The 26539-nt window shown below is 41.3% G+C and overlaps 3 protein-coding genes across 6 annotated transcripts; all 3 read right to left on the bottom strand.

The window, feature by feature from the left end:
* Positions 1 to 5610: 5610 nt before the first annotated feature.
* Positions 5611 to 12756, bottom strand: znf740b (zinc finger protein 740b). 2 transcript variants are annotated; one of them, XM_035159666.1, is made up of 7 exons: positions 12633 to 12750; positions 10324 to 10476; positions 9912 to 10142; positions 9369 to 9503; positions 9149 to 9278; positions 8797 to 8915; positions 5611 to 8405 (listed from the first exon to the last, which is right to left on the bottom strand). In XM_035159666.1, the coding sequence occupies exons 2-7, from the start codon at positions 10366 to 10368 to the stop codon at positions 8256 to 8258; spliced, it is 810 nt and encodes a 269-aa protein (XP_035015557.1). In that variant the 5' UTR covers positions 10369 to 10476; positions 12633 to 12750; the 3' UTR covers positions 5611 to 8255. The 2 variants fall into 2 exon arrangements, with proteins under 2 accessions (XP_035015557.1, XP_035015558.1); XM_035159667.1 differs by lacking the exon at positions 10324 to 10476 and having other exon boundaries at positions 12633 to 12756.
* A 1909-nt stretch (positions 12757 to 14665) lies between these two features.
* Positions 14666 to 18609, bottom strand: csad (cysteine sulfinic acid decarboxylase). 2 transcript variants are annotated; one of them, XM_035159996.2, is made up of 14 exons: positions 18494 to 18609; positions 17853 to 18001; positions 17635 to 17761; positions 17450 to 17540; positions 17002 to 17224; positions 16775 to 16854; positions 16525 to 16579; positions 16275 to 16391; positions 16080 to 16144; positions 15863 to 15944; positions 15575 to 15774; positions 15410 to 15461; positions 15223 to 15312; positions 14666 to 15101 (listed from the first exon to the last, which is right to left on the bottom strand). In XM_035159996.2, exons 1-14 carry the CDS (start codon positions 18516 to 18518, stop codon positions 14928 to 14930), a joined length of 1530 nt encoding a protein of 509 aa, XP_035015887.1. In that variant the 5' UTR covers positions 18519 to 18609; the 3' UTR covers positions 14666 to 14927. The 2 variants fall into 2 exon arrangements, with proteins under 2 accessions (XP_035015887.1, XP_035015888.1); XM_035159997.2 differs by having other exon boundaries at positions 17853 to 17998; positions 18494 to 18603.
* A 176-nt stretch (positions 18610 to 18785) lies between these two features.
* zgc:174906 (uncharacterized protein LOC571548 homolog) lies at positions 18786 to 22412 on the bottom strand. Of its 2 annotated transcripts, none has more exons than XM_035159998.2 (4): positions 22255 to 22412; positions 20952 to 21292; positions 20780 to 20851; positions 18786 to 20693 (listed from the first exon to the last, which is right to left on the bottom strand). In XM_035159998.2, the coding sequence occupies exons 2-4, from the start codon at positions 21265 to 21267 to the stop codon at positions 20413 to 20415; spliced, it is 669 nt and encodes a 222-aa protein (XP_035015889.1). In that variant the 5' UTR covers positions 21268 to 21292; positions 22255 to 22412; the 3' UTR covers positions 18786 to 20412. The 2 variants fall into 2 exon arrangements, with proteins under 2 accessions (XP_035015889.1, XP_035015890.1); XM_035159999.2 differs by having other exon boundaries at positions 20780 to 20848.
* Positions 22413 to 26539: the final 4127 nt, after the last annotated feature.

Here is a 26539-nt window from a genome sequence, read left to right as displayed (position 1 = left end):
TGTTATGGGTTTAATAAGACTAAGTCTATGCCGCCATGCTTGTGGCTGTGTGACTCTCTGACACTCACAATTACATGGGATCACCAAAATTATAATCATTCATTCTCGGTGCACGGGGGGAAATGAACATCTGTATAAAGTGTCATGGCAATCCATCCATTAGCTGTTGAGACATTTCATTTAAAAACCAGAAATGTCACAACCCTAACTTGGAATAAAAGTCAGAGGATCACCAGGGTCAGTGGGATCGAGTATCAACATGAATATCTGTGCCAAATTCTGCGCCAATCAATCCTGAGGTCCTGAGAAATTTCACAGGCTAAGTGAAAACCCTGACCTGCGGGTGGTGTCGAAGGAAAAGTCAGGGGATCGCCAAAGTCAGCGGGATTCAATCTTTGGGCTGCTTGAATGTCTCTGCAAAGATTTTTATGGCAGTCTGTCAAATAGAGGTTGAGATATTTCAGTCTGGATGGAAGATGTGGACCAGCTGACTGACTGATATTACCGTCCCAAGCGCCGTGTCACAAGTGTGGCTGAAAAATTGAGCCAACTGCTTTCACCTCTGCCTGTTTTATTTGTTTGTCAGCAGGATTACGCCAAAAAAAAAGTGAATTGATTTCCAGGAAAGTTGTTGGACCGCTTGGAAGAAAGGACCTCTTCGATTTTGGGATCGGAGCAAAGGGCTGGATCCAGGAATCACTTTCTTTAACATTGTGAGATTGTTTGTTCTGTTTTCCCAGGGAATAAGTCATCAAACTCAATAAAATAAATCAGGCATATTTAGGAAACTGATATCTATGCGTGGTTGAAATTTGTTATGCTTTATTGAATTTAATGGGACTGTTGGGCCGTGGCCGTGGCATATGCTCTACTGAGTGCAATTTAAGTTTCTGGAAGTGACTAAAATCAAGTTTGTTTCCCTAAAACACGTACACTTTTCCAAACAAAGAGATTCAAGAGAGAATCTGTTGAACAGTTCAATATTGACATTTCACGCGTTTGTCGGTGCAAACTGTGAATAAAGCTGTGGTGTCCGAGCAGCTGATGATGAAGAATCCTCCTAAACTAAATAAAAAAGGTCTCCTCGCCTATCATACATGATTAGAGAGCAGTTTGTATATGAAGTTAAAGAAACCCTTCCACTCTGCGTGTTGCCCCCTTTTTAAAAGACGATATCACAGATGTCAGATCGCCCCGTGAGATGACATCTGTTAGAGGAAAGCCAACAGGGGGAAGTCTGAGGTGGCACTTACACTCAGGGACCCACATCGCGGCTGGTTGGGTTGTTCCCCCGGAGAAGCAGCTCCGTCCAAATGTGCCCCAACAAGCTGCAGATTAATAGGGTGGCATAAGGCCAGCGCGTGTTAATGTATCTGCCGAGGCTAAACGCACCTCGGTTGGAAAGTGACTTTTACACAGTTGGCCGGGCGCCGCAGTGTCCGTCCTGTCAAGGGGAATGTGGATGACTCCCGGGCCGAATAAATCTCAGCAACAAGGTCCGGAACAACTGAACTTGATCTTTGTAAATGCCTGCATGCTGGAGACCCTTAGCGGAGGTGTAGATGGCAGATTAGGCAACTCTCCCTCCACACTCCGCAGCCTCTGGGCTTCCTTTGTCTGTCGGCTCTTTGTGAGCGCTGACGTTTTTCAAGTGGCAGCAGAAAAATTCCGTGAATTAAAAAGAATTATTGTCACTGGAGTGAGATAAGATCATAAGCTGCAAACGCCCTTGACTGCACAAAGTTGCTAATTTCCTGTCGACACTCACATTTGTCTTCCAGTCCGTGCGCCCTGGTTGTCCTGTGTGCTGCTGCACATTAGAGGTTTGTGTAACAGCAGACAGTCGGACTTGTCATAGGAGGAAATGCACAGGTGTCACAAAGACAGGCAGCTCCTGTAGTGTCCCAGTGAACCATGACAACGTGACTTAGCGAGCTTATGTGCACTATACCTGGGGGACCATGAAACTGGAGCAGCCAGATAATTCAGCCATTGGTTCTCATGTTGTGTATTCCTCCAGTAACATGTAGGAATTAACTTGTATGAGGCATCAATGTTCAAAAAGTTTTAACCACGTTAATCATTTTTACCTCTGGAGGTAAAGAGGTGTTTTGTTGGTTTATCGGCAGGATTTCGCAAAAACGGATGTCCACAAAACTTGGTAAACGGAGGGGACAGTGGTCATAAAACAACACAATTTTGGCTTGGGACAAAGAGGAAGATCAAGGATTTTTTTATCACCTTCTTTTCAATCAAAAGGTGATAATTTGTGGATCTTAATGGGAAACATCAGACATGTTTAGAGGACTGATATGAGTGTGTGAAGTTTGGTGCAGCTTGATTGAATTTAATGGGACTATTGGGCCTTGGTGGAGTTCTAGTTGTGGTTACCTCTGATAAGGAGGTTATGTTTTCATTGGCGTTTGTCTGTAAGTTAGCAGCATTACACAAAAACTCAGTTTGGGTCAGGAAATTAGATGTTGGTGCAGATCCAGGAATTTTCTTTTCACTTACTTAAAAATTTCGATTTCAATACATTTTAAACAGATTTCCCACTTGGGGGGTGGACTGACATTTAGGGAACTCATATCTATGACTGTGTGAACTTAAGGAGGTATGCGTCTACTGAGTACCACCGTTTTTCACTGTTCCTGCGATCCACTTTCTCTCTCAGACTTCACTTCATGAAGCCAAATTGCATTTTCAGAAAGGCACTTTTGAAAATGCAGGTTGTAAACGTCACTGGGGGTTCATTTTAATCTATGAATATTCATGATTTTAACATATCAAAACATGTAAGTAGGCCAAACTTTTCTTTTCCCTTGTTTCCAGTCAGTGGATGACGGCTCTTCTCCTCAGCGTTATAGTTTGAGTTCTGGGAATGATGCGCACAGGCTAATTAATCTGGTTGAGTTACACTAATTAGAAAGTAGTGACAGACGTGTGAGCGTGGGACAGGTTGAAGCATGATGTGACAGATTAGTTCCCATCAGAGACGTGTTGTGAAGCAGGCAGACGACTCCTCTGTAACAATCACTTGTTTTCTACATTTAGTCAACACCAGCCCCCTATGGACACAACTTTCTTTTGTACACTTTGGAGGCCATTTTGTCCACCCCCTGTAAAATGGCTGTCCCTTTGCTACATACGAAGCTCTCCTGTAATTCTGCACCACTGAAGTTCTCATATTAACACATGACACCTTTTGGTTATAACGTATAACTGGATCCTTCTCACATGCATAATTTATTTCTGAATAATAGCCCCCAGTATTAGAGAATATTATAATATTTGGTAATCATTAATACGTAATGCATGCACACTGTCTCTGTCTCTGTTTGACAGGACACTGAAATTTATGGCAAATTCTTTCACGTAATATCAAATAATTATTGAGCAAGTGTGATAAGTCAAATTGAAGTTTTTACAATCATGCAGCCACAGTTGGGTTTACATTAAAATGCATGTAAGTGAGTAGTGAGTGCACCAGCAGGGTTTGCGTTCAGCGTTAAGTCATTTATTGTCAGATTTGATCTCGAGCAGATTTTTACATTTCGGTTTCAATTCAAAGGAAAAGCATCAGTTGTGTGCTCATATCCGGATGTCCACGCTCAGGGAACATGTTCTTTAGAGAACGTTTGAGAACATGGGTGAATCAGAGGGACCCGGACAGATGAATTGAAATTCTAATGATGAGCAGCAGCAGCAGCAGCAGCAGCAGCAGCAGCAGCAGCAGCAGCACGCTGACGGCCATGGAACACCTCAGACAGCTTAAATATCACTGCTAATTAACACAGAGAGGTGGGCTGTCACTGTACATGATGGATGTTCGGGGGGGCAGATCGCTGCTTTCAACCAACCAGTGATTCCTGTATTAATCAAACCCTGAGATGAAAAGGCTCTCCCACACCTCGGGGAGAGGGAGATAGCAGGAGCCATTGTTGGGAGGGTTTCAATCACTCGCCGTGAGCCTGTGATGTATTTGATCAGGGGCCATCCAAACATTTGTAGGAGACAGAATGTTTCTGCTGCCGAGCGCTTGTTTTTGTAAACCTCTGAACCACCCAGATGTTGACAGAGCCACAGTGTGCACAGTCAGCTGAGATTTACTGGTTGTTTGGGGGGAAATTTCTGTTTGGAGGACCTATTCTTTTCCTCCCTCTGACAGGAGAGGTGTGCATGTCGAGAATTGGCTATCAGTCTTAGAGCGCACTCGCCTCCCTGATGGAGTGAGCCATCCCCAGTACAAGGCAGCACTCCTACACTTTACCTCTGGACTGACTCCATGATCAGTCTGTCTCGCAGAGATGATTTCGAACCCAGATTTTCAGCACTTTGTGTATGAAGATGGAGTGTTATCTTCCCCTCTCTGATCTCCTCCCCATCTACCTCACTTAAGGAGGTCCATTGTTAAGTGCCAGGGGCCTGTGGGTGCTGTAAATCAGGCTGCGGAGGGAGAGGATGTCTCCCATGGGGGAAAACGCACACTCCCAGCAGCCTTCAGGCTGATCTCATCCTACCTATCCTAATGCTTTAATTAAAGAACTGGTCAATAGCAAAGAGGAAGGTGCTAAAGGGTATGATCTGCACCTCCTAACATACGACTGATGTGGCAATACCCTCACAGGCAGAAAGACGGGGAAGCAGACTTGAAGAAATTCTTTCCTCCTGGCTGAAGAATGTGGATATCACACAGATGGTTATGTCTGTTTGATTGCCCACTTTGACAATATCACTTCTTAACAGCAACATTTGAACAGATCATCTTTATACAGGACTGACTGACTGTTGTGTATTATATCATTTCCTCTCCACTATTACAGATAACATGTGTTTTGACTGTGACTACTTTTACCTGAATGTTTGCATTTCTTTGCAAGTCTCAAGATGTTGATCTTGTCAGGATGATCTGTTTTCAAAGTCCAAAGTATGATATCAGTGATAGCTTTGTGCGTTAAGTGTTTTGATCATCTGTCAGAGCTTTAACATTTACTAAACAAAGACTATGATAACTCCAGAATACAGTGCAACTACACTCTACTCTTACACTACTTCAAGAAAGGTTGTACACACACACACACACAGTACCCTGGCACACACTTCCCTCTTGTGGTGGATGAGTCTCTGTGTAGTCCTGCTAAAAGTGACAAAATTATATTGCTAATTAAAGGTGAGACGATTCTCAATAGCATTTAATTGTGTAGTGACGTTTCTGTGTAGTATCAGTTTTTAGATTATTGGGTCATAATCTTGATTTAACACCAATCTTAGAGAAATATACAGAGAATATCTTCATTTTCATTTCTATTCTACAGAGAAACTTGACCCTCATATGGTCATGGTTGCCACCTGCTGACATGATTGGTGCATTACACACTTCTGAAACGCTCAGCAGTTCGATAAGTATAAACTATTCTGTAAGTAACATACTGACTGAAGACATGTTATATTGTTGTTATTATGTTGATCGAGGTTCAATGGTAGGGGACTGATGATAATAATTTCATGATTTCAAATCTTGGGAACATTCTGCGATTCCACTGAACTTCTTACTTTCTAGAGAACGAGTGAGAGCTGGAAATCCGACGTAGAATACGTGAACAACTGGCATTTGTTGAAAAAAATGTAACAGCTTTATTGAGACTTGGGGCCTAAAACTCCATTCACTACAGTTTTGATTGACTGAGTCTTTACTTCACACCCCTGAAATGACAAAAACAAACTGAGGCTGGCATTTAAAAAAAAAAAGACATTTACCAGAACAAAATATATATGTACAAGTTCCTCCAACAAATACATGCAAAAGAAAAATGTAAAAAAAAAATATGGTGACAGTCATGGCTGCTATTCTAAAATTGGTAAGAGTGTCGGCTCTTACTTTACTCCAGCTAACAAGATGAACAATAACTCGCTACGGCCTTTTCAGTTGCCATAAGAAATCATCAGACTAAGGTTTATAACTTTGTAAATACTTTGATTTGTTTTTGGAGTGTAGGTCCCGTACGTACTATTTTCTACCCCTAATACAATTTAAATATATATTAACTTCATAAACAGTAGACAAGTCAGTCTCCTTCCCCACGATCTAAAAGTCTGAAAGCAACAGAACTACCAGTCTACTTTAAAAACAGGCTTTAGTCTAAACAGAAAACAAATGTTACTCCTCTCTTCTTCACTACTGAGCTACTATCTTCAGTCCAGTGTTTACAAACTGATTTGATCCTACAGAGAGCCATAACTTACAGTAATACAATGTAGGTTATCATCATAGAAAACACCATGTAGACCTTGTAGTCCGTCGAGCCACAATTATCATCTTCACTGAAGATGCTCAAGGTCAAAGTGGGGATGAAATGACATGGCACTGTATTCACATCACATTCGCTCAGGTCAAGACGGAGATCAGCTTTGGAAATCTGCAGATGAGCCAAATTATACTTTAAGCTGCACGAACTGGCAATTTCATGAGAGCTGAATTAAACTGCTGAGCTCCAAGAAATGTTTTTCTCAGAATCCACAGAGAATATGATTCATTGGGGTCTAGGGATCCACCTGTGTGCAAACAGTAAAAAAAAGTTTTGGATGAGATTTCATGGGCTAATGCGCTCTCAGGTAAATCTCAGGGATTACCGGCAATATGCTGACCCAGCCTCAGTTATCAGAAACACTCTGAAAGGATGGAGGTCTTTCAGAGTCAGAGGAATCTGACGCAGAGTGGGGAAATAATAAGACTGACAGTGGTTTCTAGGAAAAGAGACATATTGAATTTACAGTATATTGAGAGTGCCACAGACAGGTGGTTCCTACATCCAGCTAACAATATTAAAAAACGTTCAATAAACTTGTTCAAGAGCATTTAAAAAAAAAACAATCAGGGCTATTCCTACTAAACCTGTCAATCTTCTACTGGGGTCCTGTTCAGACCTGGTGTTAACATCCGAACTGAGAAATCAGATCACGTGAGATCAAGTGGGCAGCATTAAGCTTGAATGTTGATCTCACTTCCACCTTTTGAATGCAAATAATCACGAGCAAATTGGGTTTTTAACCCAGTCTGACTATATGTGTCTGATGTCACTGTGTCTGTGCGTCAGCACAAGCGATCAAGAGAGAGGTTTATAGACAGAGGGTCAGGAGGGACTGAACCTCATTCAGTTGTTATGACAGATTGTACCCAGTGGAAAAAAAGTATCAATCGTTGTGTCGATCATTGTTGATATTGTGACGGTGGCCACGGACAACGCATGGACACTGAGAAGCATAAAAATACTTTTGATTCATTTTTGTGAAACTGTAGCGGCGGGTCAGAGACGTCAGCTGAGCAGGCGGTCCTGAATATGTGACCCAGGATGCATTTGCAGCCACATGCGCCCTTGACCACCTCTGAATGTGGTTTAAGTGATCAGATCTCAGGATGCGTTTGGACTTAACAATGTGATCAGATCACTCGGGACGAATGTTTATACCAGGTCTGAACGGGCTCCGGGTTTCAATCGTGTCACCTGCCACAGCTCGGACATTACCTCTTTTAAACAAGGTACAGCAGTGAACACGTGCCAGAAGTCGCTACACAACTTAACTAACACCAAAATCCATTGAAAATGAACATTTCCGGAGCATCATAAATAACCTGTCTTTAGTGTTGTATAATGCCGGTGTTCAGACACATGGGACAGGAGGAGAACTGTTTCCTCGACGCAGCAACGACCACAAGTCTTGTGATGTTCCTGCTTGTCAGCAGAGGCTGGTAGATGAGTAACCTCATCGACACAAAATGAGCAGGACTTAAAAAGCAACATGGTTCTGTGTCTGTGTCCCTCAGTGAACTGTCCATGTTTAGTTACAGGCAGCTCCGGGGCTGATTGCAGGACAGCAGGACACATAGGAGGCGCTGTGTGATGCACTTACGGTCCATGCAGTCAAAAATATTCAGAATCTCTTGGCAGCAAAACCAAAAAACCTTTCAGATATAAGCAGATGTTTGCCTTTGTCATTAAGTTATTGCCATAACACCATTAACTGTTGTTGGAGATTGTGAATTAATTGTCCCCCTTTTTATGTGTATTGTGACTGTAACAGTAGATAAAAAAAGTACAAAAATCCACCATCAAACTCGATGCATGAGCTGATGACAGCAAACTAAAGATTCAAGCCGGGCTGTTTTCAGGTTACAGTACAGTCGGGCTCCAACATTCGACACGACTGAGTTTCAGGCGGCTGTTATGTACTGTCTCTGTGGGGGGAGGGTCTGGGGGTCAGACAGTTAGGCGGTTGTTGGAAGGCTGTAGGGGGCTCCAGGAGGCCGGATGGGCAGATGCGTCCTGCGAGTACTGGTTTTCTTCTTTGCTCACTCCGACTGTGCAGAGCCGCCGGTGCCTCAGCAGCCTGTCTGTCCGTGAGAAGTTCTGAGGCCAGATGGAGAAACAAGTGTGTTTCAGTCAAAGCAGCAGATCAGTACTGACACTATAAAAACTGCTGTATTTGTTAGTTGTGGACTAAAATGCAGAAACCTACAGTATATGTAAAGTTAAGAAGTTGCAAATTGTGGCCATGGAGAAAGGCTGATGTCAGTGTGCAGTGTAAGTCAACACTTTTAAACAATATATCTTTTGGCCATTTTGCCTTTATTGATAGGACAGCGTAAGCATGAAATTGAGAGAGTGAGCGGGGATGACGTGCAGCAGAGCCTCTGTATATGGGTCCCACCAGCTCACCTAGCAGAGCGCAAGCTGACACTTTAGACTTGTCTGCACAGCTTACAACATACTGGCTATGTTAAAAGAATGAATGACTCACCTGATGACAGCGATCACACTGGTACGGCTTCTCTCCGCTGTGCACCCTCTTGTGTCTGTCCAGGTGGTAACGCTGAATGAACCGCATATCACATGCATCACAAGCATATGGCTTTTCCCCTGAGAAGAACCACAGGTTGTCAGTATCTGTCAGTATTTATCAAGAGCATAGTTCACAGGATATATTCATCACCAGCTTATTCAAATATGCATTTAAATGCAGTTATTAAATTGATTTACTAGAGATTTTATGAATTTCTTTGTATATATTATGTACCTCTGATTATTTCACCATGTTTCCTACATCTACATACAAGAGAAAGGTCTCACTGAAGTGAGCTGTGAGATCTCACCTGTATGTGTGAGTATGTGTCGCTTGAGGTGGTAGCTGCTCCGGAAAGCTCCGTAGCAGTGGTCACAGATGAAGTTCTTCTGCACTTTCAAGGAACTGTCGTCATCCATACTCACTGCTGGAAGTAAATGCTACCAACAAAAACAAAAAGGGTTAGATCTGAGCTAAACACCACAAGTGGATCCCTGCAGTTATACTGAGAGCTTTGAAACCATCCTTACCTCCACTTTCTCTTTAACTTTGTGGGATAACCCAGATTTTTTGTGCTTCTTCTTGGGTTGCATATTCTGGTTTGCCTGCATGTCCTTTCCGTCCATCAGCTTTGATGAGTGATAATCACCGTCCTTTCGGATTAGCTTTAGGAGGAAGCAAAAGATAGATATTTACCAGTCAGTTGCACAGCATCAAACGGGTTACTGTTCAGTTACAGTACAATTATTGGACATTTATTAACTTAAAATGTCTTCATATATTCTTACAACTGCATTAGTATGTTATAAATCCTTTATTTAAGTCTAAATAGCACTTGAAAATGTTAAATGGGGGGATTAAATGATCACATATAGTCACACGCAAGATACATGTATATGTCTTTTTGAGTCCATCACAGAATTGGAACTTCCTCAAGTTTTAAGTTTTTCTAGGGATATTAACAACTGAAATTTTGTTATTGAAAGACTTTCTAAGTAACCATGTCCACTTTCATCCCTGTACATAAAGATCTTCTGTGTTGAGCATAGAGCTGAACCTGGTATCTCTCTCACCAGGGGAGGACAGCTCCCGGATGAGGGATGGCCCATGTGGCTGTGGTGTGGTTGTCCGTGGTGAACCTGGTGTCCATGGTGGTTATGGTGTTGTGAGTGGCTCTGCTGGCTCTCGTTGCTGGCCCTGTGCCCCTGGCCCAAGTTTGACATCATCTTCTTCTGGCCTGGGATGCTGTTGGCTTGCATCAGGGCCATGCTGGACAGCACTGCCTCACAACCCAGCAACCCAGCCTGGCAACACAAACAAACAACGTGTCAGGGCAGAATAGACGGGTCCATTGCACTCCTCGCAGAGACAAGGAGTTGGGGAGAAGGAGGGTGCATTGAGAAATGGGACCAACAGACAAATGAACTGCCGTCACGACACACTAAAACCATGATGGTGATTCTGGAGATGAAGACTTCCACTGACCCATTTCATATGGTCTCGGACAGAGTTGTTGGAATGGTGTGTCATCGCCTTGGTTTGAATGCGTGTGTGTTTGGGGGGGAACAGAGGGGGCTTCACTCAGGATGAGGGGTGACAGAAGAGACCACACCCACCCAAATCATCAGGGGCCAAAGCCTGAAAGTAGAGGCATGACAACATAAGGCTAAAGTTTTTACATGCTGGAATCAGGAGCTGGAAAACCAGACCAAGATATTTAGATTTAACAAAGGACCAAATCTGGAACAGACATTTAGGTCCTGCATTAATATCTATAGGCAGCCTCTGTGGTTTGGTGCACAGCATGTGTCACCATCGGTCAGGTAGAAGAAGAAAAATCTGATGAACAAAATCAAGATACTTTTCAAAAAACATCCAACACATGCTTCATATTTAAAGTGATAATGAAAAGTGCAAAAGAAAAGGGTCTAAAGTTTGCTTTTGTTTGAGATCAGTGAATATAGAGTAAAACGCAATCGATTTTCTGTTGTTTGATGCCGTATTGTTTTAGGTATCTAAAAATAAAATACAAGCAATGCTGATATGTTACAGAGTGATTTGAAGTTACAGATTGTCTTGGGGTAGTTAAATATAATAATAAACCCAATTAACAGATGCTTCAAAGCTTTGTTCCGGCTTGACTGATTCAACATCTGGCACAAATCAACTGATGGATTATTGGGGTGTTTCAAATAGTTCAGAAACCTGTTTCTGAACTATGAAGTGAACTGGATTTCAGGAGGCAGGAGGTTCCATGAACATGACCTGTGATAGACCTCTACACCGCTGCATGATAATGACCCACGGCACAAAAGCCTTTCCTGTTTTATTAGGTACAGTGTAGGAATAAGTAATAATATAAACATTAGTAGCAGATTTTTTCTGTTGTCTTCCACATTTGAACTACTCATCAGAAAAGCTTAAGTGTATCGAAGTGAAAATTGGTGGTTTTACAGAGAGCCAATAAGCCTGTATGTTAATAATTTTAGGACTAAAAAAACTAAAAGACTTCCTGGGTTTTCAACTAGCTACTGAAGTAGTTATTAGAACCTGGGATAAAAATGTTCTTTGTTCAATAACGTGTTGTATAAACACAAACTCGCATCTAATTATTTGAATTTTGTGTTTGCATCAAAATAGAAATTTACTGATAAAATATATCTGTTATCAAAACTTCACAGAAAACTCAGTATATCAGTAATGTGTGCAAACAAATATGGTAAAGAATGTAATGAGAAACACAAACCGACAACCAGAAACTGTTATGATCATGTAAACATATGATTTGATAAGATGATAAACACTCGTTATCATATTTCCAGGAGCTTCAACTTCTTCTCATGCTCTGGGATTTAAAACATGAAAAAGATTAAAGGGTCTTAGAAGTTTAGGAGACTGGCCAAAATCTTAGTGGTGGATGGTTACATCCGTGGCTCTGTAAAGCAGTTGATTTCATAAAAACCCCAAACATACAGCTAGAGTCATAAATACATGGCTCAATGTCCTAAAGTGTAATCTGGGATTATCGTAAAAGACAGGAGACATTTAGAAAGCCTGAAGTCACAGAAGAAGAATTTCCTAATCGATGCTGCAATCATCCTGCCATGTAGCTTTAAGAAACTGTGCAGAGAACTGGTGCTGTTTTAAATGTGAGCACATCAGTTGTGTTCAGAACTGTGTGGATCTATTTACACCGTTGAGCACAGTAAAAAAAACCCACTATGATTCATTGTGATAACTTTGCTTTCAATCAAACCAAGTATCTTAAAGATGAAGATGGTTTGGATTGTGAGTCTTGCTCATTGGGAACCAGGTAGTTTATGGTCCTGCAACGTAAACATATTTAAAACACAAGAAACGTGTTCGATGAGTGATCACTTCAGCCTCGTTAGCGAACGCGGTAAAAATAACGATCAAATACCCTGTTAGAGAAGTGGCCCTTCACGGGCAGGTGAGCTGTATCAGATGTGCACCTTGGGGGGCACGTATCCAGACACAGATATGGGTTTAACAGTGTGCAGTATGAGCAGAGTCTCTGCTGGGGCAAACAGAAAAGGCTAAGTAGCTAGCTAGCTAGCTAGTTGGGTTTAGGGACAACTCTTGTGTGAGTGGACCCCCACCCCACCCCCCGCCCGGACAACACAACAACAGCCAGGCAGCCAGGGCGTGCGGGCTCAGCGCCGAGCACAAAACACCACCTCTCCCCGGCCACATATGTTACAAACACCCGGCCACAGGATTATAAAACCCGCCCGGAGCCGCCAGCCGACCGTGTGAGAAGCTGCACCACTTACCTCCCGGTTCTCACAGTTTCTCGGTTATTGTTTCTTGTCGCACTTCCAATTTTTTTTTCTCAGTTTACAAACACTGACAGGAAACACCACCGGAAGCGCTCAGCGGGGGAGAACGCTGATTGGTCGGACGCGTAGTCACGTGACGTGAGCGCGCTGACCCACATTCGCGGCCATGATCGTGAGGGAGGGGGGGTAGGGTCTTCTTCTTCTTCTTTTGTCTGATAATGTGTTTATTGGCGGATTTCAAAGCAAGTGTACAGGTACGTAGCGCCACCTGCTGTGGTGGAGTGTGAAGCCTGATAGGTGATAGTGACATTTTTCCTAGTGGTGCAGGAAGTACTTAAACATTTTACTGAAGTAAAAGTAGAAATAAATAGACAAAACACTGTGCTAAAGTAAAAGTTAGAGTACCACATTAGCTTTTCTACTTGAGTAAAAGTTAGTACTTGCTTATCAATATACTTAAAATAAAAGTAGTAGCAGAGTTTAGTCTATTTCCTAATGCAACGGTCTACTACATCATTATGACTGAGTCTCGTGGAGGCGTCCTCTTTCCTGTTCGAATCAGTTACCAATTCCCCTCTCATGATTACTTTAAAAACATATATGAAAACAATTTGTACATTAACTATATTGTAAAAATGTGATGGAGCAAAAGTGAAAAGTATCTGAAAATGTATTGACTTAAGTAAATTACATATACATGAAAAATTGTCTGAAGTACATCAGAGAAGTAAATGTACCTTGTTACATCCCACCACTGTTCTTAACTCAGCTTGCATTATATAACACATCATTCCCTGATGACTTTCCTGTCCTGTGTTAAATAGTGTTTAGATTTCATCAGCCCTGCATCAACATTAAAACCGGTTACTGCTTTTTAATGCAAGTAGCTATTTAGATCATTTGCTCAGATCCAGCAGCAACTTTCTGAGGTTTGTTATCACAGCAGACGGTCAGACAAGGTCTCATGATGTGCTTGCTCCAAAGTTACAATAACAAATTCTGATATGGTAGTATTACAAAAATAAGTGAAGTACAAAATAAACTTGCGCTAATAATAATAGCTAATTAACCAATAACTAGACTAAAATAGGAGTGGGGAAAAATAGAATTGAAAGTGACAAATGAGAAGTATGTATTACACATGATAAGTTGCAGTTGCAGTTGATATTAATATAAATACTGTACATGGTGATAATTGAGGGGATATTGTACATTAAATAATAAAAAAGATAATGTTACACGTTTAGCACATGGTAATGAAAGAGCCATATTTCACAAAATGCAGAAAAGCACATTGTGACTTACACATTGAGGCGGCAAATGACAATAAAGTAATAAAAGCAGCTTATGGTCGGAGAGAGCAGGTAATCATCACACGATGAACAAGCTGAAGCATGCAAGTTCTCAATCCATGTTCCGTAATATTGTGGAGAACTCAAACAAAAGTGTGTCAGAGGAAAGTGTAGAACACCTTATCATGCATCAAAGTAATAATTAATGCACTGGTCAGCAATTAAGCTGTAGCTGGTCGGTGTTTCAATAAGTAATATAAGTGGTAGAAGGAAAGTTGTACCTTGGTGAAAAGATAAGTGCAGCTCAAATGAGAAAATCGAAATAAAATGTTATTGCTCATCAAAGACAGAGACACATGAGGCGAAGGAAGTTATTAAATCAACAAAGAGAAATACATGGAGGTGATTCAGCTCAAGCACATGAGGGAAAATCCAATTAAAAGAGGTCTGGACAATGTTAAAGAATAATGGGAAAATAACATCTGTACTAATTCTTGTTCAAGTTAATGGTGAACAATTAGCGATAGTTAATGAGGAACAGGCTGATTTTCCTGGGGAAATGTTTGCAGAGTAGAATCGATTGTGAGAACAGACGGAGGACAAAGAGAGACATCAAGAGAAAACTCTGAAGTGAACAGAAGCAGATATGGACTGAATTATTATATTTGATCATTGCTGAGTTGGTTCACACGCTGGTACTTTACTGCTCCCATATAGAAGTCTCAAGAAAACTGATTTCAGATAAGTCGTTTAATTCAGTTTTAAAAAACTTTAAAATACAAGCCACAAAAGTTTGATATGAAGAATTATGACTTGTTATTTATCAATAATTAGATTCTTTCATTGTTAATATTTTGTTCTATGACTTTCAGAACTCATAGCTCATACTACAGCTGTTCAAAATGAGAAATGACTTCGCTTCTTATAATTTGTGACATCACAATTGTCAGCTCAGATGGAAAAAGGGGGTTCAAATCTGATAAGTTGTGTTTTTCGATCACAAATCGTTTCCCAGTCTTTCAATTTCATCGAGAAAGAAGTCCATGTCTCTCTGAGAAAGCAGGGGCGAGAAGGTGATGACACGGAAAAAGTTGACTCTGTTTCCCAGAGGCTGGTAGCCGACCATCATCGTGCCTTGTTTCACCATGCGTTCCTTGACGACTGGAGCCACCTTTTATTTAAAACACAAACAAACAAAGAGCACACGTAAATACCTTGAAGACAAAAACAAACAAACACTGAGGCCACCATTTGGGGTTTTCTCCAAAAAATAATTAAGAAGATAAATTTACTTTTGCGAGCCTGTCCTGATAATCTGCATCTCCTTCCTTCCCTCTCAGACTGGGCGGTATGTACCAGAAGCACACGTTCACAAACTCAGGCTTTTAATGGAGACAAATTCAGACAAGTCAAATCTCCATTTTGCCCCCGAAAAGAAAAAAAATGGTGTTTCTTAATATACCTGCTGAGATACCTTACCTCACCCAAAAGATGGAACCCTTCTCTTTTCTTCATCTGCTCCACCAGGTACCTGCAGGAGTTCACGTTTATATACACACATACTTTAATACCCCTCTTGAAGATGAGATTTTGATGCTCGACTCGAGGCCTGTGTGTTGAGGTACAGCTGCACGGTTTATTTACCTTACGTGGAAAAAAGCTTTGTCTACACGCTCTGCCAAACCATCAGAGCCAACAGCTTTCCACATCAACCACAGCTTAAGGCAGTCCACCTTGCGGCTGCACTGCAGAGACTTATCCCCGACGTCCAGATTGGCATCGTAGAACTTGTCTTGCTGGAAGAGGTATGTGGCGCTGGCACAGTGGCACTGCTTCAACAAATCCTGAGGAACAGAAGCAGATTAATGACGGTCAAATAAATAAAAAGAATTCAAATATCATGATGTGTATCAGGGAGTTCTGCAGCCAAACCGTTGTGTCCTTTAGCAGCAGGGCGGAGCACTGCAGGCCAGCCACCAGCATCTTGTGTGGATTCCAGGCCACGGAGTTTGCTCTTATCACACAAACACACACACACACACAAAGCAACATATTGTCTGTATCCTCTGTATGACCACATCTTTCCTAACTTAAAGGAAAACTGTTGCCATCCTCAGAATGTAAAATGCATCTCCCTGCATATTAATACCTGTCGACACCTTTCATCAGACGTCTGTGCTGCTTGGAGAAGAGGACGCTCCCTCCCCAGGCAGCCTAAAACAAATGTCAAAACAAACAAACCTCTTCATGCTCTTCAATTTTAATGAATACAAAACAAAGTTAAAAACAACAAACCACAGCTTGTCAATAGACATGGATTTTATGTTCCACCGGGGGGACTCACGTCTACGTGCAGCCAAAGCTTGTGTTTCTCACAGACATCAGCAATGTGGTCCAGAGGGTCAAAGGCTCCCTGAACTGTGGTGCCTGCAGTGCAGCTCACAAGGAATGGTACTGCACCCTGGTGGAAACAGATGTAAAGTGAATAGTGACCCTGTATCCTGTGATTTCTGGTTTGTAGGATGAACGAAAAGCACCAACTTTATGGATGTTTAATGAATAACACGTCATATTTGATATATGTGAGGACGTACTTGAGACTTTGCCAGTATTATCTTTTCATCCAGGTCACTTGGAATCATTCGCCCTCTGCAGTGTATGAAAGAGACGAGAAAAAAGACCAAAGGTATCATTCTGAAAGGATCCACAGAGCCACCTTTAATATGAAGAAAATCACATTTGAGAATCTAAAATTATTAACTGATTACCAAATATGTATTAAATTTATTAAGAAATGTATTAATAGATCAATTGTCTCAGCTCCTACAATGAGCAATACATTACCCATCATCCACTTTCACCAGAATGACGTTGTCTGTCCCCAAACCCAGAAACCCAGCCCCCTTCATCACAGAGTAATGGCTCTGGGTAAAAAAAAAAGAAGTAGGAATTATACCTCATTTCGTCATATTATTGTAAATTCAACACAAAAACTGCAGCATGAACGTTTATACAACGCTTCATTTTCTATCTATAATCTCACTCCCTCAGATTGAGTGCTGCGTTCTGACCTCTGCAGATGTGAAGACGGTCAGTCGGGGGAGACCCCACAGCCCCTGAGCTTTGACCTCTGGGAAGAGTCGGTAGCGTGCGAGGTTCATGGCGTACATGTTAGAGGTCGACCCCCCGGGGCAGAAAATACCGTCTCCTTCGGTCCAGCCCACCAGCTGACGCAGCCCCCTCAGAACCTCAGTCTCCAGCAGCACAAACACAGGGGCCACCTCATAGGTGAAACTTCAGACGAAACAGAAGATGTCTTATCATCTTAAGGTTGTATTTTGTACTGTACCATGTTATATTATATATTATATACTTTACATACACAAAAATTACTACAGAGTTAAATAAACACCTGCAGTCGAAACCAATAAGGTACAATCAGTCGTTTGTTTGTAAGTAAGATTACACAAAAACTACAAGACAGACAATAATGTGCTTCTATGCTTTGTTGATTCTTACAGGTTAGTGTTGAGCGACTCAGTGAGAAACCGTCCAGCCAGGGAATGGTAGTCAAGTCCAGCGAACAGCTGGTTAAAGAAACGTGGGTGACCTGAAATGAGCAAAATAAAAAAGAAAGACAGCGCAACTCCGGTGAATAAAAGGTCAATCTATTGAACTGTTTCTACTGTCTCCTGCAGTCTCACTTGTCTTGACGCTGTACTTGGCGACATCTTTGACTCTCTGCAGGAGCCTGTGCTGTGGCTCCCCCGCCGCCCTCAGCTCCAGATCCAGCAGCAGAGCCAGCTGCTCCGGCTCCTTCCACTCACAGACCTGCCGGAGGGGAAATGAATAGTGAGTTTTTGTCCAGAATTGTCACAGTAATCTGACAGTGTACTGTGAATTTGTAGGCTTCACTCGAGACCTTCTCCCTGACGTCTGTGCCCTTGCTGAGCACCTCCTCTATAATAATCTTGAAGGTTTCATTCAGGAAGAGTTGTCCCTCTGTGTGGTCAATGAGAGGCTCAGTCAGGTCGTGGAGGTTGTCTTGTTCCTGGGTCTGCTTCTCTGCTGCTGTTATAACACACACATAAACAACATATGCTCACGTTTATTCAATATATTATTATTATTATTATTATTATTATTATTATTATTATTATTATTATGTGTGATCATGCAATCCACTACAAAGATATCCACTTAAAATTTCATATGACCTTTAAAAGATGATTTTTGCTTCTTTTTTTTTTTTTGCAAGATCAAACCCATCAACATTCATTTAAATCTGTACATGAAAAACAAGGAACGTCTTATTTATTATCTTTAACAAGTATCAGTAGCCATCACTGTTTTGTGGTCGTCCTTTTTGGACTTTCTTCACCACAGTCACTTGTTATATGTGGATTGACAACACATTTGCACGTAGTTTCCACAGGGTGTCCCTGAACACATCACAGTCCAGCCTCAGTGCGTCCCCGTTGCATGTTCACATGAATCCGATCTGCAGAAAAAACCCATTGACTGCAGGTGAAACCGGGTTAAAAGCGACAAAAGTGTACTCACACGAGGAAGGAAACGTGTTGGACATATTCGCAGATTTAAGAAGCTGCTGAGCGTCTGTTCCTTCGTTAATCCGCACTGACAGAGGCGAGCACAGGAAATGGCCACAGAGAAGAAGTACAGAGTGCTAGGAGCAGGGGGAGGGGGTGGGGGGGTGGGGGGGACCTTTGTCCTACACCAAGTTCATTAATGTGATGGGAAAGAAAGTGAAGGTGCAGCAGAAAACATATAACCTCTGATTTACTGTATGAGATTCTGTCACTGAGTAGAAATACTCTCAGAGAGACGCTACACATGCTCAGAATGTGCTACTTTATTAAGACAATGGTGTCGTTATATTTATAATAATAATAATACAAAACTTTATTTGTATAGCACCTTTTATACAAGAAATGCAGCTCAAAGTGCTTTACATACAATATGGATAAAAAAAAAGAAATGTCCATAACAATAGAAACATGTCCATATAAGAGAACAGATTTTAAGTAACACAGGACCATGTTAAAATGACATTCAAAAGAAAAGGAAATACAAAATATAAAGAAGTAATATCAGATAGATGAATGCATAAAAACAGAAAAGAACAAAAGTGATACAGATTATAAAAGCGCAGGAGTAGGCAAGTGCATGTTGATCTAGTTAAAGGCTGAAGTAAAGATAAATGTTTACTGAACTAGTTTCTCTGATATTTAGTCTGTTCCACTACTTTGGAGCGTAGTTTACAAAAGGTGAATCTCTGATTTTCTTTCGGCTGTTGTTGGGAAACCTCTGTAGTGGAAAATTCAACTGACCAGTGTCTAAGGTAGTGGAAAATCCCCCTGACCAGTCTCACTGCTGTGATACTGTCTACCTGACAGGATGGAACCCTTATTTGGCGGTGTCTCACTGCTATGACCTTGATAAGCCTGTTTGTATCAGTTCTGACTTTTGTGAACTTGCGGCCAATTCCATTTTGAGCACCCGTGTTTGTTGTGTAACCTCTGCAGAGCTTACTATTAAAAAAAGGCAACTCCAGTCTGAGAATGATGAAAGATGAATTTCCATCACACCTCTAATAGAATAAATAACTAGAGAGTCAAATATGTAACTTATTGGTTCTAGTCCATTCGTAAGGAGGGGAACCTTAAAGTCAATCCTGTGTGTAACAGGCAACCAGTGCAGAGCAGCTACAACTGGACTAGCTATTCCTATTATTCTGCTTATAGTTCAGCAGAATAATAATACACTGATAATATACCCATTTAATTAGATTGTATGAGCTGATAATCATAATATATTAATTTTGTGGATATGTGTGCTGCAGCTATTACTACCAATTCTGTATTGTTTTTAATCTTTTAAATATGTCGGACTCCTAAACATATGGTTAATGCAATCGATCAGACTTGATATCTGTGTGAATTTCTATTGAAACCTGATTAAAACCCTATTTTCAGGGTTATCTGTTTTTTTTCCCAGGTAATAAAATTCTTAAAGGCAGCAACTATTGTATCGATTATTCAGTGTGTTGTGAAACACGGGCATTTCCTGTCTGTCCTCCTTTGTAGATAACAGGAGCCATGTCAGTGGGACTGTTTCAACTTGGTGTGTTTCTTCAGATCCAGGTAGAACGTTTATTAAATGATGAGTTGAGATAGCGTGTATACAATTTCATTGACTGAAAGGAGAGTGAAAATCCCTGCTGCAGGCACAAAAATAAAAATACATCTTTTAAAATACATTTTAGCAAACAACAGAAACATTTCATATCAAACTGAAATGTCATTAAAAGTAAATGATCCATTTAAAGCTTCGGAAATACACTGAATAAAAAATATGGAACAACCGTCTATTTGCTGAGAAATAAAACAGATTTTCCAGTAAAAACCTTCCACTTTGAATGTTTTTCAGGCTCAGCAGGTTCCACACAGACAGTGAAGGCCTCAGACAGTGTCCAACAGAAAGTCGATTCTGTCCGGTGGCAGTGCCCAGTCCTCCTGACTGAGCAGGGAGTGCAGGTGAGCCGCCGTGGCCTCTTCCCGCTGGCAGGTGCGCCAGTGCCCCAGCATGGCGAACACTCGCTCCACGTGCTGGGATTTGTCCTCCTCAATCTGCTCCAGCTTCACAGAGGGGATGTCCAGAGCCAGTCTGCCGATCTCTCGCCAAGATCTGCCGATGGCACGGGCCACGGTCATCAGCTGCTTCTCTGTCACCAAGCGAGATCCTGTGCACCGAGACAGAGGCAGAAAGAAGTCAGTGAGGATGTAACAGTGCTGCAAAGGGAAAAGCTTTGAGTGTAGTGTGACTCACTGTTTCTGCAGATCCTTTTGACTGGAATTATCTCCTCTGTTTCAGGTGCTTGCTTTTTCTTCCTTATTGCTTCTTGTTATGTGAACAGAGAAAACTTTTGATGGTCATCATATAAATCTAACGGTATATAATAATAAGATTGCTTCAAATATTGAGCAGATTTTGTTACTACCTGATGGCCCTGTAGTGACTTGCAGATCCTTAACAAAACAAAGCAGTGGGAAGGTTTCCTGCAGGTCCTGCTCCTTCAGTAGCTCCAGGAGTCCCTGCGCTGCTTCAGGCCCTCTCTGGAGGATGTGATCCAGCAGGTCCGTCACCTTCTCACCTGGAACACGGCACGCTTTCACCCGCTGGTAGCCGTGTTCAGACAGCAGGCCGCGTGAGTGTGCACGCTGCAGCACAAAGTCGGCATCGCTGCTCAGAATGTCTATTAGCTTGGCCTTCAGGCTCCTGAGAAGCTGGATTTCTGCTGCTGGTTCGTCAACCATGACTCAGTGTAACTTAAATCAGCTCCTGAGAAGAAGAAAAGGAAAAATTGTGATGATGAATCAAACCTGAAATAACCGCAAAACAATATACTGAACGTAAGACATAATCCATTTTAATTCTGAAGTCAGTTATTGTTCATTTAGATATACAGACATATATTCCTGAAGGGCTTTTGCCGCCATAAAATATAATAATATTCTCATATTTATTTGAGGTAACACCTTCAAAATGAATGTAGCATGTCCCTCCAGAGAGCATGAAGCAATTTGCAAGACTATTAAAGTTAAATTAGAAAAGAATAAGGTACAGCTACTGGCATATTTATGTTATAGACTAAATCACCTCCATTATTGGCCTCTCTGCCAAAATATACAAATAAATATCTTGATGCAGGAAAGTTTTACAGTAGATTTAACTGCAGCCCCATTATTATTTGGTTTCAGGTCATATTTTACAGTTATATTGCTGATTATTTGCACATATTTAATTTTACTTTACCTCCATAAGTCTTGCATGCTTTTCTTGCCCTGTATGACTGGATGCCTAAATTTCCTTCGGGATCAATAAAGTATCTTATCCATCAATTGGACTTTCATTATATTCATATTGATTTAATTTATATTGCGATAAGTTTTGTTATTGTTTGAATGATCAGCCCTCCAAACTAATATGTGTAGTGAGGGTCAAAAGGGGCCCAACTACTGTTCTAGGGCTCCCAGAGGCCCCTAGAACCACTTCAAAGTTTGAGAGTAAGTTTGTTCAAATAAGAGAAAAGATGGACCAGTAATTAGAATAAGGTTTAAGTCGATTAAAACAATTCTTAGAATAAAAAGGCACTTCCTGGTTTGCTACACGTTCACATCTGTCCAGCTCCAATTGCGCGCGCTCTCGCTCGCTCTCTCTCTCTCTCTCTCTCTCTCTCTCTCTCTCTTTTTTTTTACACTTCTTCATGTAACAAACACAATGTTTCCTCATGAGACTCTCACCATTCACTGGAACAGCTGGAGTCAGTAGAAACGGGCTATTTCAAGGTATCTCCCCTGTTTTATGGTTGGATCACAGACTTTCTTTCCTTTTCACCTCTGCTGGGGTTTCGTCTTTGTTTACTTTTCAAACAGCAGAGAAACAAAAAATGCATTGGAACGAGTTCGTTATTAGCAGCATTTTATTTGTGTGCTGCCATCTAGTGGGTGGAGGATTTCAATGCAGCCATCTGCCCTGCTTGTGGGGATTAAGTGACATCTGGTGGTACTAACTACACATTGCACTCATGAGGCGATGAAGCGTGGCAGAGATCTTTTATTTAAGAAATAAAATCACAATAACACAAAGTTTTGATAAAGATAAGATATGATGAGACGATTAATTAATTACATTAATTAAAATGCAAAATATTGTTTTCTTAATCACTCAACAGTGCAAATATCTGTGCAAAAGAAGTCCAGTGGTACAAATCCAGCAGCCACGACATGTGAAATAATGTGAACTACAATACAAATTACATAAATAAATAATAGTAATAATATAATAATGAATTTGTGTGTTTAATACACACACTGTACAGTAATAATACAGTATTATGAAGTAAATATGATATAAACTGAACAGAACATTAACATATCAAATGAAAATACACACACAAAGGATTTCCAGGGATGGATTACTCTCCCAGTCATATTGTCAAACAGAACATAACGTTTGATGGAGCGAGAGTTTGTGGCCAAGTGCAGATGACAGAGTTGATCAGCACTGTTGTATTTCCATATCTTTAGCTATTCCATTCAAGCATGTATGCTTCAACTAGCACGCGGTCTGAGAGTACATACTGTACCTCCGCCAAGGCTAATGCCCTATCTCGTCATGTCAAAGCAGTGTTTCCTATTACTTATTCAGACTGTGGCGGCCGGCCATATTCTAGTTTGTCCTGCCACAGTCTCCTAATGAACCCCCCCAAAGAATGTTTACGCTTCTCAAAACAACAAGATCTCTCGGTGTTTTGCTCCAATGCCGCATTGGTATTGCTGTGTGCTGGGGCTATCGTCCATGACGTTTTTACAGTCCACGCAAACAGTCAAACCTCATAGTTACCTCCACCGAGAAGAAGAATCATTTCTGTGGCATATAGGCCACTGTAAGGTACAACAATACATTAGATCAAAGTCTTAAGATAAAAGTCACCAGTGATCTATATATCGTAAAGAAATTATAGAATCTTATGAACCATAATACTAAATTTAAGCCGATCACCTCTTCAACATGGTCTGGTCTGAGATTACGAACAAACCTTGTGAGTTTGATCTGAACTCTTTGAATCTTTTGGTCTATTAGTTATACCCCTGTACCAGGTTGTACAGATATAGACTTAGTGGTATCTAACTAATGATCTTATCAGGCAATATGGATATTCCTGCCTGACACTTTCTTTTGAGGAGATCAGGGTCAGAGAGCTACTGGACAAACACTGTTCCACCTCACAAGCTGGATAAGTAATAAAACACTCATTCTGTATCTTTATTTAATTACACTCCACAGAGTAACGGGATGGATCGCTTACTTGTTGTTACATAACCCAGTTGCTTTCCTTTTTGAAGCTCTTTACAAACTGATAATATTAGTTTTTCATTTGTTGTTCATTTAGATACTTAAAAACCAAATGTTTTTTCTCCGCCTTGGTGCATCCTCCTCTAAACAAGCAGCTCAAACATTATTGTCAATGCCGAGGGATGTGTTGTTTTCATACTGGCGAAGTAGAATGCTTTAAACATGGGAATAAATATTTGATTGTTTTGTTTCTGCAGAAAAGATTCAATGACACGAATACCAAACAGATGACGTGTGTGTGTTTTTATCAGATGTTTGTGCATTAACAAGTAGTGTCAATGATACAGGATTTACAGTGCAGCCCTGTGTTGGTGTATCATTTCAGAGAAATGCCCTCTGACTGTTGCCAGACAACAATTATCAACAAGCGCCGGTCACATGTCTGCTTAGCCTGTTTACTCAGCTTCAGCTCGGGGAAATGACTAATCAATATCTTATTCCTGGACAGATATTTTGCTTTCTGTGAGAGGAAAAGCCTCTTGAGCATGTTTCATCCACACACAGTATAAACTCTGAGTCACTGTGTGCATTAGCTGTCTGAATAAATCCAGTTTTCTCTCTGCCTACAGTGGGTGGAAAGAGTGGAGAGAACCATCATTTATTCATATTATTTATTCTTGCTACGCAGGTGGGCACAATTCATCCACCTTTATGTACTTCTAATGACTTTATTATGCGATGGATTTGCATTATATGATTATTTGATCCTGAGGAGACTCATTGTGAAAGTCTTCCACAAAGATGAAATGCAGTGATCAACTGATCTAAGGACATTTCACACATGTTGACATTGTGGGAGCTTTCAAGTACGACTGCTGGATAATGCGCCTGTGAAGTGTGCACTTTTGTCATTTCGCATTATATCACTGCAACACTAGTGGAGCATATTCTGTATGGAAAATGAAAATGAACTCACTTTGCCAGCGATCGAGCATGATCCCACTCGTACCCCTATGCTTTTCAGGCCCCATCACGCCCTCCGTCAAGTGGCAAACTCCATTTGTACGTGCACGCTGCTGGTGGATGTTGCACTGCATCGAACGCTCCGCAGTTCTCATGGAAAATAATGCAGTTTCTGTATGAGCAGCTCTGGCTCCATTGCACAAACCTTTGCACCTGAAAAATTAGGACTGTGTGTGGGAGTGTGTGTGTGTGTGTGTGTGTGTATGTGTGTGTTTATAAGAGAGAGAGAGAGAGAGGGAGCTAAAGATGTAGCATATCCCCAACAGAGGAATTACATTTACATGTAAAACTAGAATGGCCCTAAGTACAGCATCCCCAACCAGGCCAAACGAAATTTATCAAGATCCATGAATTATTCCCTGGTAAATTGGTAAAAAAAAATTTAAAGAGCCCATTTTACAATGTTAAAGAAAGTGATACAAAATTCCTGAGTCCAATCCTTTGTCCGGATCCATGGCAAAATGAAATGGGTTCTTTTCATGGGTTCTTCCATGTCCCATTCTTCCACCGAGTTTCAGGAAAATCCGTTCTGTAGTTTTTGGGCACAATCAAACCAACGGACAGGGGGGAAAACATAACTTCCTTGGCTGAGGTAATAATGACACTTTCTGACAAATTTTCACCCTCAGCCACAGGAAGTTTGGAACAGAACCCATTTTGATGTCAAATCCCTGATGAAATAGTTTTGAACATGCATCCACTTGAAAAACAGGTTCAAAAACCATTGCTTGATTTATGCTGCCTTGGAATTTTGACTTGCATTCCGCACAAAAGTTTCATTCTCGGAACCAGAATGGATTTTTGAGTAAAGGAGCAACATCGATTCCCCCCTGTACGAAGCACGGCCTGTGTCTGATGTAGATGACCACATGGTTCATCTGGGCCTTGGCTTCACATGAGGGCCTCTGAGACGTGACCCTCCCACCAAGGGTGGATGGAGCAGCAGCGAGGGGACAGCCATGCATTTGAGTGGCTCTGACATGTCTGTTTGTTTAACATGCATTATATATGGAAGACCAGAGTGAGGGAGAAAAGATCATGGGAGCAGGGCAGCTGAACAGAGAGAGGGGGGAAGAGAGAGGAACACCACTGAAGAGACAGACACCGGGACGGGAGTGAGGGAGAGGGCAAAAGAAAGGACCGGCATTCCAATGTTCTCAGCGGAGAACGCACTGTTGGCGCGGAACATTCGGTTTCCTACAGATAGAGGCTGGATTTGCTATTATGAAAGAAGAATAAGAGAAAAGTGCATGAAAGAACAAAAGCACAAAGAGAGATTTGAGTGTGGCTCAGCTCACAGCACCTGAGTAATGCCATACGAGATGTTGTAATCTTTAGTTTTAGAACTAAGAAGGATTTAATTTGATACAAGGGCAGGACGACGAGTCAATATTTTTCAGCAAGTCATTATTCTCTCAGATCAAATATACGGTATATGAAGCTGTTCATTATGGGAAAAACACAGTTTGCAGAGAACTTATAGGTTGAGCCCGTAATGTAATTGACTGGTGCATTAATGCTGATAGGTGTGTAAATAATTGATGTGTGTGTGTGTGTGTGTGTGTGTGTGTGTGTGTGTGTGTGTGTGTGTGTGTGTGTGTGTGTGCACTCAGCACACTGGTTACTGAAAAATGGCAAACACAAAGACATTTTCCTTCCTTTAAGTCTAATGAGTGGAAAAGACAGTGAGTCTGACTGACGGAGCAG

This window comes from Hippoglossus stenolepis, chromosome 6 (genome assembly GCF_022539355.2).
Source record: "Hippoglossus stenolepis isolate QCI-W04-F060 chromosome 6, HSTE1.2, whole genome shotgun sequence".
Lineage (NCBI taxonomy): Eukaryota > Metazoa > Chordata > Actinopteri > Pleuronectiformes > Pleuronectidae > Hippoglossus > Hippoglossus stenolepis.
This window is presented reverse-complemented; position numbering and strand designations above follow the sequence as displayed.